The sequence below is a fragment of the Leptonychotes weddellii genome, chromosome 4 (assembly GCF_054177405.1).
Source record: "Leptonychotes weddellii isolate Sample4059 chromosome 4, ASM5417740v2, whole genome shotgun sequence".
NCBI classification, from domain to species: domain Eukaryota; kingdom Metazoa; phylum Chordata; class Mammalia; order Carnivora; family Phocidae; genus Leptonychotes; species Leptonychotes weddellii.
Window position 1 is genome coordinate 52,659,735 of NC_138372.1, and position 12,321 is coordinate 52,672,055.

At 31.8% G+C, this 12,321-nt stretch overlaps 1 protein-coding gene across 5 annotated transcripts in view; it reads left to right on the plus strand.

Moving 5' to 3' along the window:
- Positions 1-12,321, plus strand: part of LRRC7 (leucine rich repeat containing 7) — a 508,503-nt gene that overhangs the window by 273,857 nt on the left and 222,325 nt on the right. For all 5 annotated transcript variants that reach the window (XM_081818633.1, XM_081818631.1, XM_031041667.2 and 2 more), the window contains exons 6-7: positions 7,974-8,063; positions 10,786-10,842. In XM_081818633.1, coding sequence (XP_081674759.1) covers positions 7,974-8,063; positions 10,786-10,842 — 147 coding nt within the window. The remainder of the gene's footprint in view (positions 1-7,973; positions 8,064-10,785; positions 10,843-12,321) is intronic.

Consider the following 12,321-nt stretch of genomic DNA (forward strand, 5'->3'; position numbering starts at 1 on the left):
GGGGTGGGAGGATGGGTTAGCCTGGTGATGGGTATTAAAGAGGGCACGTTCTGCATGGAGCACTGGTTGTTATTCACAAACAATGAATCATGGAACACTACATCAAAAATTAATGATGTAATGTATGTTGATTAACATAACAATAAAAAATTTAAAGAAAAAAAAGAAATATAATCAGTTTTTCTTTACCAATTGTATATCCTGCAATCTCACTAAATTCACTTATTTTAGTAGATATTTTGTAGATTTGGGGCTATTTCTTACGTGGACTATCATGCACCTATGAATGTAGACAGTTTTGTTTTTTGGGTTTTTTTCCATCATTTTCACCCTATGTGCCTTTTATTTATTTCTCTTTCTTTCTTTCTTTCTATTCTTTTTATTTTTTTATTGTGCTGTATAGGACCTCCTGTACAATGTTGAATAAAGGAGGTTAAAAGAGCCATTGCCTTGTTCCCACCTTAGGGAGAAAGCATTCAGACTTTCACCATTATGTATGATTGTTACTTGTTTTTTCATTCATGCCTTTTATCAGGTTGGGGAAATTTTCAATAACCCATTCCTCATTTCCTTTTGAGCTCTCCCCAGCAGGTTACTCAAAGTTTAGGTTTCTACTTTCAATCTTTACAAAGAAATCTAAGCTTTTTCTGTGATGTCCTTCAACAATTGTTAAGTCTCTTGACCACCAGCCACTCCACGTTTTTAGGAACTTATTACAGCAGAATCCCAGGTCCAGATACCATAATCTGTGTTACTTTTCTAATGCTATGTAAGAAATTACCATTAGTTTAGTGGCTCAAGCAACACATATTTATTATCTCTCAATTTCTGTGGGTTAGGAATCTGGGTATGTAATAGCATGATTCCCTGCCTCAGAGTTTCACCAAGCTACAATCAAGGTATCAGTCAAGATGTATTCTCATCTGGAGACTCAATGGAAGAAGAATCTACTTTCAAGTTCATTCAGGTTATTGGCAGAATTCATTTACTTGCTATTATAAAGTTGAGAGCCCCGGCTTTTTGCTGGCTGTCAGCTCAAGGCCACACTTGGATCCTAGAGGCTGGTACAGTTGCCAGCCATGTTGACCTTCTCCATACGCAGTTCACAACCTGGCAGCTTGTTTCCTTAAGGTCAGCAGCTGAGTAGAGTTAATATTCTAGCGAGACAGTATTATGTACTATAGTTATGAAGTGACATCTCATATTTTCCATATTCCATTGATTAGAAGCAAGTCACAAGTCTTATCACACTTAAAGGAAAATTATACAAGGTCATGAACATCAGGAAGTGAGGGTCATGGAGGCCACCTTAGAATCTGTCCACCACATATTTGATATCTGGTTTGCTGAGACTCTTTATTATCAATGGATATTGAATTTTGTCAAAACTCTTTTTTTTTAAAACATATATTGACATGATGATATGCTTTTTTTTTCTTTTTCGATGTAATGATATGGTGATTCAATGATACATTGAATGGTTTTTGAATGTTGATCCAAATTTGCATTTCAGGAATAAACCTTACTTGATCAGGAAGTATTAAATACTTTTTAAAATAAATTAATGGCCATTATTTTTTAATAAATTAATTGACTTGCTAATTTTCTTATCTATATTCATGAAGCATATTAGTCTGAAATTTCTTTTCTTATAATTTCTTTGCCTGGTTTTGGTAACAGGGAAAAACTAGCCTCATAAAAATAGTTGGGAAACATTCTCTTCTATTTTCGGTAAGAGTTTGTATAGAATTGGGAGTATTTCCTCCTTAAGTATTGGTAGAATTTGCCAGTGCAGCCCTCTGAGCCTGGACTTCTCTTGACAGGAAAGTTTTTAATTACAAATTTAATTTCCATAATAACTATAGGGTTATTCGAATTACCTATTTTTTCTTGAGTGATCTTTGATAGTTGGAGATTTTCAAGAATTTGTACATTCATATAAGTTTTCAAATTTATTGGCATCAAATTTTTTTATAATGTTCTTTTATCAACCCTTTAATATCTATGGGTTTTCTAGTGGTGCTCTCTTTCATTCCTAGCATCCATAATTTGTGTCTTCTTCTTTTTTTTTTTGCTTTATCAGTCTGACCAGAGATCTGTCAATTTTGTTGCTCTTTTCAAAAAGCCATATTTGAGTTTCATTGGTTTTTCTTTTGCTTTTCTGTTCATTTTCTTTGACTTAAGAAATTTGTGAAGTAGTAAGTCATGAAGGACCTGGAATAAAATAATTAGAGTTCTGAGTATTGTCATCTTAGTTTTAGTTTTAAATGTGAGCTTTATAGTATATTCTGAATGCCTTACCCAAGTCATTGGTGAAAATTATCATAATAAAACTGAAAACAACTGCTTAATGAGAAAAGCATGAACCAACATTTACTGTGAGTCTATCATGTCTCAGACTTTCATGTCTCAGACTTTTAGATACATTATTTCATTTTCATCTTTACAGCAACCTCATAAAGTAGGTAAACATTATCTACATACCCTTTTACAGATAGAAACACATGAAAATAGCATTTAAGTTCCTGGGATCCTTTCACTGTATTTCACCAATTCTGAAGAAATATTTGATTTTGGTTTAAATTAAAAAATACATTTTGAAAATTTTGACACATTTTAATGCATAACAATAAGGACATTGCTAATAAATTATGGCATATCTACTGGATGGATACAAAGATTATATATAGGGTAACCATATGTCTCTGTTTGCTCAAGTCATCCCAGTTTACTCCTCTTGATGCGACATGATTAATAATAGTTCATTTTTAACTCTGAAAAATGTCCTAGTTTGAATGATAGATTATGTAGTCACTCTGATTATACAGCAAAATTGAAAGATAATTACAAAGTAAAGGGAGAAATCATGACACAATTTTGCAGTGATATTAAAACATTTAATTGGAAACTAGATTTAAAATACATGAAATGGTAATGATGGTTGTGTTAAGAAAATAGAATTATGAGCAGTATTTTTCTTTTCTCCTTATATTCCAAATATTCTATAATATTATTTTATTTATTTTATAATTTTACAATGTGTAAATAAAAATATGTAGATGTAACATATCTTTTCAGTTAAGAGATTTTACACTGGCTTCTTGATCACAGTTTAAAAAACCCATAATGTAATTTGGTTTAACTGTTAAATTAGGGGGTCAAATGCCTATAATATGTTTTCATTTAACTTTAAAGTAAATGCAATTAGAAAAAAATGTTGAAACCAGGATGTCGGTAGCCAATCTTAATTTGCCTATTCTAACAATAAAGGTAACATTAATAAAAGTATTTAAACTAGTATTTTAGTTAATATTGAAAGATCAGAATAACAGTAATACCAAGGACAAGTAATACAATTGCTGTCATTTACTGAGTTCTTACTATGGGGGAGGTAATCATTTAATCACTAAAGCAACTCCAGAAGTGGATAATAGTATCATCATTTTACAAATAAGGAAATTGAGTCTTGCAAAGATTTATAAAGGTCACAGAGATCACAATTGAAAGAACTGTGATTCAAACCCAGGTCTTATAACATCAATGCCCATGTGCTCAACCACTAAACTATATGGGTGTCTGTTTTATTATACTTTCTTTGTGTAGTTTGAATATGCCATTTTAATTTAAGTGATTAGTGAATGTGTTTCTTTAGTGGAGAGAGAATTATTTACCAATATACATAAAACATTTCTTCTTTGAATTCTTTATTAGATCAGTCCAATGTGGAAAACCTCAGTTACTTTTTTTTTTTAAAGATTTTGTTTATTTATTTGACAGAGAGAGCGAGAGAGCACAAGCAGGGGGAACAGTAGAGGGAGAGAGAGAAGCAGGCTCCCTGCCAAGCAGGGAGCCCGACGCGGGGCTTGATCCCAGGACCCTGAGATCACAACCTGATTCCAAGGCAGACGCCCAACCATCTGAGCCACCCAGGAGGCCCATCAGTTGCTTTTTTTTTTTAATTACTTTCTATATTTTTTTTACATTTTTAAAATTTTATTATGTTACATTAATTACCATACATTACATCATTAGTTTTTGATGTAGTGTTCCATGATTCCTTGTTTGCGTATAACACCCAGTACTTCATTCAGTATGTTATTTTTGGATAGTAAAGTCATTCATTATTGAGAGCTCCCTAACTTAGGTTAAATGTTGGATTTCACTGAAGAGCTTGGAGGAGGATAAAGACAACCCATGATTGTCATCCTCATCAAGTTTATCTAGCTTACTAAGGAATATCTTCTTCCTCACCACTCCTTGTACATTCCTCTGAAAATGGTAATATTGATAAGTGGGGCCATTGTCTCTATTAGAAGCTACAAAATTGTACCATAAAGTTAAAAATAAATAAAATTGTTTTCTTTAGCATACCTACTGACTTTACATATTTTTCGAATGTTTTCAAACTACAATACTAGCTCATTGAGGACATTTTTAAAATTCATTGTCTTCAAACAATTTATAATTTATCCATGGAATAGAAAATAGATATTGTACAAAGCAATTGGTATAAGCAGTTTGGTATAAAGTAATTGGTAAAACTTTGCTAAATCTATGAGTAGAATTCTGTAGAGAAAGTGAGGAAGAAGACATTAATTTTGAATATAAGCACACAGTAACTATTCAATAAATTCTTGTTGAAGTGAATTGAAATAAAAATATACATGGTATTAAATAAGACCTACTGTATAAACAAGCACTTTAACTCTACATTTTTTTTAAAAGAAAGTTTTGATATAAAATGTCAACACATCTTTATTACCAGGCTGAAAAAACTATCTTACTTTGTATTCTGGTTTTTCATATAACTTATTTTTAGCAGTCCAATTTTACAGTTGGAACCTGCACAGTGTGGTCAATTCTTAAATCCTTAAAGAAGTGTGCTATATAAGAAACCAGATTTCCTTACCACATTAAAAAAAAGCCTTTGCCAGAGAAACAGCAATAAAGAACTATATTTTTGGTCAAAGAAGTAGTATAATGTAATACCATTTAGTGCACATACATACGCAGAATAGTAGACTAAGGGAAGCTGGACTAGTTCAAACTGTCCTTAAAACTAGGAAATCAGCATTTTAAAGCTTTTTTATGTATTAATAGCCACCATGTTAAAGTAAATTATTAGATCAAAGGTTTTAACATTCTTGTCATTTTACATGTATTAATCTTTTTAAAAAAGTCATTGGGGAGGGTTTGTGCTGTGGTGAGCGCTGTGAATTGTGTAAGACTGTTGAATCAGAGACCTGTACCTCTGAAACAAATAATACATTATATGTTAAAAAAAAAAAGAAGAAGAAGATAGCAGGAAGGGAAGAATGAAGGAGGGGAAATCGGAGGGGGAGACGAACCATGAGAGACTATGGACTCAATGAAACAAACTGAGGGTTCTAGAGGGGAGGGGGGGTGGGGGATGGGTTAGCCCAGTGATGGGTATTAAAGAGGGCAGGTACCGCATGGAGCACTGGCTGTTTATACGCAAACAATGAATCATGGCACACTACATCAAAAACTAATGATGTAATGTATGGTGATTAACATAACATAATAAAAAAATAATAAAATAAATAAAATAAAATAAAAAATAAAAAAGTCATAAATGATACCTTCTTTCCAGTGAGTATAGGAACCATAAGAATATTAGAGTAAGATAGTAATTAAATGTATATTGAAATCTATTGGACATCTGTACCATTATCATAAATACTATCAGGACATGAGCTAATGTATTACAACAAAAGATAACTTAGAGAAAAACAACAATCTCCCATAGATTTTTTTAATCCTATGGATAAAATTCAAACCTTGGAGTCAAACATTCAGTACCCTCTAAACCCTGTCCCCTACTGATATTCTCAAATCTTAACTCCCAATTCTCTTGTACAAAAAGTATTTTCTCTAGAACTCGTCTTCTCTCACTCCCCTAAGGTAAATTCTCACCTTTACATTATTACCCTGCCTTCTTTCTCTTTTTCTACTTTCATGAATCCTACCTCTGTTTAAGGGAAATTTGTGGAAACAACCTCTATGAAGCCATAAAAAACAATCCAACTTCAAAATACAAACTGGAACAAGATATTTGCAACAAAAATAATCAATAGAAGAGTATCCTAACAGTGTGTAAATAATTAATACAAAGTAATGTAAAAATATTAATTGTGTTTAGTTTGGATTCCCCAGAAGTGGATGTTTAGAAAAGACTTTAAGCAGTAGATTTAGGATATGGTCTCAAGAAATACTTGTCGAGGGTATGTTATCAGACTATTTACTGGTATGGACAACTGGACCTTAATCTCTCTGGGGAACTCTGAGAAAGTATAAAACATGTGTCACGGTGGTGTCCAACGTAAGGGTGAAGGAGCTGAGGTATTTATAGTCTTGCTAGTCATTAGTTGAGGGCTGTTCCTGAAGGACATTAATTTCTTATGATGAGGGATATAATTTAAGTAATCTTTATACACCAAGACATATGCTAAAAAAATATTTGCAGAAAAAATGTTTATAATAAAATAGAAACAACTGTAATGTTCATTAAAAGGAGAATAATAAATTGTGGTATATTCATACAGTGGAATACTATGGTAATCAGTCATTGACATCAAAATGGGTGAATTTCACAACTCAATACTAACTTTTAAAAATTTCAGGAAAATATTCATTCATCATTCAGGAATTTGAGAGGCAAATAGGATGAGGTAGTCGGGGAGGGGCACTCAGAGGTTCTTTCAAGGTACCGCTTCTATTTATTAAATTATGTTGTGAGATACACATGTATTCTTTTAGATATATAACTTTTCATAACTAAAGATTGGGCATAGGAAGAGAAACTCAGAGTATCCCAGGAGAAGGAGGAGGGGAAACAGGAAAAGGGTGTACTAGAAGCCGAGACTGAGAGAACAATCAATGACAACTGTTGCTAGGAAGGGCTGGATACAAAATGAAATGCAGTTAATGGAATTGGGACTTAAGAGGTCATTGGAGGCTTTGGCGAGTACAGTTTCAGTAATAGAGTTGGGGTAGATGCCAGAAAACAATGGCTTGAGGAGTAATAAAAAGCAGTGAGTATAGGCAGGTCTTTAAATAATTTTGTCAGTAAATGCAAAAAGGGAGATAGGCTGTAATTTGAGGTGAAGACAAATTTGAACATTATTTAGAAGTATTTTATAAAAGAACATAGTCTGTCTAGACCAATGATAAAGGCATTTAAAAATGTTTAAATAGAAATTTAATTATAGGAAAAATTTAAATATTCTAAGAAAAAGTCTCCAGGAAAATCCTTGAGTTAAATCTTTTTTGGTGAAAAATATTTAAATATTTCAAATAACTATTTCATCCAACTGGTAAATTTTCCCAAAGGATAGTTCTTCAACTCTTTTAATGCCTCTTAAAGCATTTAGGATTCTGTATATTCATAATTTCAATGTTCTTGGTCATTTTTGTTGAAAATTAATTGAACAAATTTGAATTACAGTGTACATACATTATCAGTTGGGGGGACAGAATACTTCTCCCTTCCTCTTGGACAGTTTTAGTCATCATTGCAATAAAGTATAAACACATGTTAATGATTTCATGAAAGAGTAAGTAGATATCCTTGCCTGACTATGAATGTGAATATTCTGTTGAGAAAGAATATTAAATTTAAAATTACAAAACATGGCATACCACCTGAAATTTCTATTAAAAATATCTCACTGGTGTACATAAGGTTAGGGCAACAGTAAGAGATAATATCACTGTGACATAAATCTCCGCATAGGAGAGCAGTGTGTAGGTGGGTGAATGCCATTTATTTTAATAACAGGCAAAATTTTCAAGCTGTAACAACATGCTCAATAAATTCTTCCATTACTATGATACCAAAGGAGAGTTGAAAAATGTATTACACTTCTATTTTCTCTCCTTAGAGATATATATTTTTGTTCTGTTTCTATGGCAACATCGAGGCAGTGACTAAACCTTTAACTCCTTTCTAGACTCCCTGATGGCTTCACGCAGCTTCTAAATCTGACCCAGCTCTACCTGAATGACGCCTTTCTTGAATTTCTTCCAGCTAATTTTGGAAGGTAAGAATACAAAATTTAAATGATGAAATTTTATTTCACTTTAGGTAAGTACTTTACCAGCTCCAGTAGATGAGGCTTCAAATGTGACAATTATGATTGAAGATAGGAGTCATTATTATTCATTAGGTGAGACAATGTTAATTAATGAAACATTTTCCAAAATGAAGTAAAATTAGGTTTTTACATGTCACTAATAATCAAATAAATTCCAGGTGAATTAAAGAGTTAAATAAACAAAAAATAATATCAGATGTAATCTGGAAAAAATGCACATGAATATTTATGGCCCTAGGGAAATACCTCTACAGTTTAGAAACAGGAAAATATAATAAATGGATAGATATATTTGACTACATAAATACATTTAAAATAAAATAATATCAGAAGGTATTTTAAAATTAAGGTAAAACAATGAGCTGGGAAAGCATTTCCACTATATATGGAAAGCAAATTATATCCTTAACATATAAAAATTCTTATAAACGAGTAAGACAAAGATCTCATTAGAAAAGAAATAGGTAAATGACACAAGTAATTCTTAATTAATTGTACAAATTGCTAGTGAACACACATGAAGTGTTTATCCTCACAAACAATAAAAAAATACAAATTAAAATGATAATAAAGAGCTTTGTGTTCTATCATATTATAAAAACTGTTTATACAGTATAAGGAAAAAAATCTCATACACAGCTGATGGAAGTGCAGAATTTTATCACCTTCATGCACAACAGTGTGTTTTAAAAGATTTGAAAATATTTACAACTACAGCTTTTGTAATTTATTTCTAGAGTAAGATAAAAGACTGGTTCCTTGGAAGTGAAATTATGGATAATTTTTATTTTCATCTTCATATTTTCCAGTATTTTCCAGGTGTTCGGCAATGAGCTATTTTTTATGTATAAAAGATATATCTTAAAAGTAAAGACATTTTACAAATATCATCAACTGTATATTTCTAAGTGATCACTTTTGAAATTGTTCAAATAATAAATTGGGTATAACTCAACACACATCTGTTGGTGTTAAGAAGAGCTCAATAGAATAATTAAGTACTTTAACTTGTAACAGCCTCATTTTATATACAGAGAGGATATCAGCATTTCCCAAGTTCCATTACTTTTGCAGATCATGATATCATGCTACCTATGAACACCATATAGTTGGATAGTTTTTAAAATTCACAGATCTTCAAAAGAGCATTTGCCTAGTTTCTAAATGAGTTATCACTTCACCATTTGTTCATATAAACTATCATTGCCATCTGGTACTAACTGCAACAATACAAAAACTTTTGATTAATCAAATTGGAGAATATTTATCATCCTAGACCATACTCTTCTCTTAAATTTTTCTCAGTTCTCTTTTAGTGGTCCTAATGTCAAGGAAGAGATTTGGGCAAACAGAAAACATAATACCAAAACCACTTGGAATTAGAATTTAATTTTGTGTAAATTGTCTGCCAAGATATGCTCTACTTTATTATTATAGTCTAAAAAGATTTTTAACCTTCAGCTGGATAATGTAACAAAAGAATTACTGAATTTCTTCCCAAAACATGAGATTTGGTGCCCTTAAAAGCCAGAGTTAAGTCACAAAATAGCTTCATACTAGTACAGATGTTAAGAAGATGTGAGATATACAGATGTTTAAGAAACCTCTTTTACTAACAGTAATACCCATGCTCTGAATAACTGAATCACTTTATTTCATATAGAGATTAAGAGTTTTAAAATTAAAATTAGAAACTTGGTACCAGTCACAACACAAAGAAAAGGGGAAGAGACCTAGATGAGTATCTAAAAGGCAAGTAAATATGGGAGAAATAGTTCAAATACTGAAATATCCCCCAAACACCAAGAATTCAGAGAATCCAATTAATATTAGTCCTTTTTTTAAAAAGATTTTATTTATTTATTTGAAAGAGAGAGATAGCAAGAAAGTGCACAAGAGGGGGAGAGGGAGAAGCAGGTTCCCTGTGAGCAGGGAGCCTGATGTGGGGCTTGATTTCAGGACCCTGGGATCATGACCTGAGCCGAAGGCAGATGCATAACAGACTGAGCCACCCAGGCGTCCCTAATATTTGTTCTAAAGTAGCCTCAACTGAGTACACTTTAAAGCTCAGTTATAGACATTTAACAATAGTGTGTCTCACACTGTAGAGCTTAACAGGTAGCTAAGGGTGAGATGTAGGAAACTTAGTTTGGGGAACTACAGTTAGAAGAGGTTGATTAATGTACCCAATGCCACACCGATAGACTATGACAGAGTCTGGATTGCATCCAGATTCGTCTGACCACAAAGCTCAAGCTTTTAAGCACTATGCTATACTATTTGCTTTACAAGTTCATTTAGAGTCTCTTGAGGGACAGTATTGCCATATTTGAGTGAACACAGCATCTGGTATTAAGTAGATATTAAATAATCTGTTACTTACAATTAAACAACAGTGAATATATTTTTATAAAACATGAAATTTAGATTACTTGGACCCAATGATATCTTTGAATGATGTTTATTTTTAGTAAACCGGTATTTGTCATTGTCCAATGTTGATGCAACCCTAATTTTAATCAATTTGTATAATTCTTCAAAATCTGTAACCATGATATGTAATATTCAGACATAGTTGTTTGGATAATGCAGTGATAATTGACTTTCTCATAGGAATATCATTTTATAGAGAAATATTAAAAAGCAATTTTTTTATTCACTTCTACAGACTTGTCAAATTGCGGATCTTGGAGTTAAGAGAAAATCATTTGAAAACTCTACCAAAGTAAGTGGCTGTGTATTTTGTAAATTTTGAATTTTATTTTTAGTAGTAGAAAAAAGGACTATTTTTATTTTGGCTATGCTTAGCCATTTTGATTGAGTTAATCTTTCTATAATTTTTTCCTAGAGCCTGAAAAGTGCAGTATACTATGAGATTCATATTAAGTAAAAATGTATTGTGTTTTATAAAACTGTGTAATTACAAGTTAAAGTGGGAAGAGTCCATTTAAGTTTCTTCTCATAGGTGAACACGCACACCAGGAAGTTACCACATTGAAACTTATGAAACTGACATTTTTATAGCTCTAAATAATCAACAGTTTCAAAAGGTTCAATCTAATCATTTGGTAGTTCTTCAAGTTAATTTATGGATTGTGATAGCTTTCAGTTTTTAAATCAGGAAGACACAAAAATATTTCATGAAAGTGATTAAAATTTTTCTAAAGATCCAAAATGGTTTGTCGGAAATTTTATATATTCAAACTGTTCTTTTTTACTAGTCTATTTAAAATTTGGTTTATATAAAAGCACAGGATATTTTTATGGGAAAAGTAATCCTCCAAATTGTAGGCAATGTTTAGTTTAATAAAATACTTTGTTTCCTCCTGCCTTGCCTTATTCATGTCCAATAATAGAATTTCATCTTGTACAGAAAAAAATATTTTTGGAAGTCAAAAATTATTTAAAATGGGAAATTTTTTACCCAAATAAATCAATATGACTTGTATATGTTACAGTTAAATTACTGAAAGTACTATATTGCTATTATACCCTCCTACAGTATTGCAGAAAAATAATGAATACAGTGATTAATTTTCCAACATATAAGCAGGACTTTGAGACCTTTCAACTGCAGGACCAAAACTTAATTTTATTTTTTACTTTTTAAATACTTTCCCTAAGCTAACTAGGCTGAATTTCATTGATTTTGTTAACCAATATACCAATATAATACCTTCAAATACATTTCATATATGATATTATGTATGAAAATTCTGTCAACACAATGTAACAATTTCAATAATGATATGATTTCATTTTTAAAATATACATAGAGATTAAACATCTATTCATTCCCCCATAAGTGGAAAACAAGGAGAGAACATGAAAAGGAGGAAATATCTCCAAAGCTGGACATCCTGCAATTTTGAGTAGCTTTTCTCTAAGCCAAAGCATTATACATAGGTCTAATGGAAGGCACCTCTCCCAGGTTGGGGGCATAAACAAAGATGGGGATATGGTTGAGAGTGTTACTTGTTCGTCAGTAATCTTCTGCAAATGCAGCTAGTTGCCAACATTGCCATCCCTAATGCTTTAAATGTCTACATTTAAAATAGAATGGAAAAATGGCTGAGTAGAAACCAAACCACAGCAAAAGAGCAGTTGTCCCCTTCATCTAAATGTATACGTTTAGGTCAAGAAGAAAATATTGAGTATGTGGAGGAAAATCCTTTCCCCTCTGCTTTCAAATAATAGTTTTGAT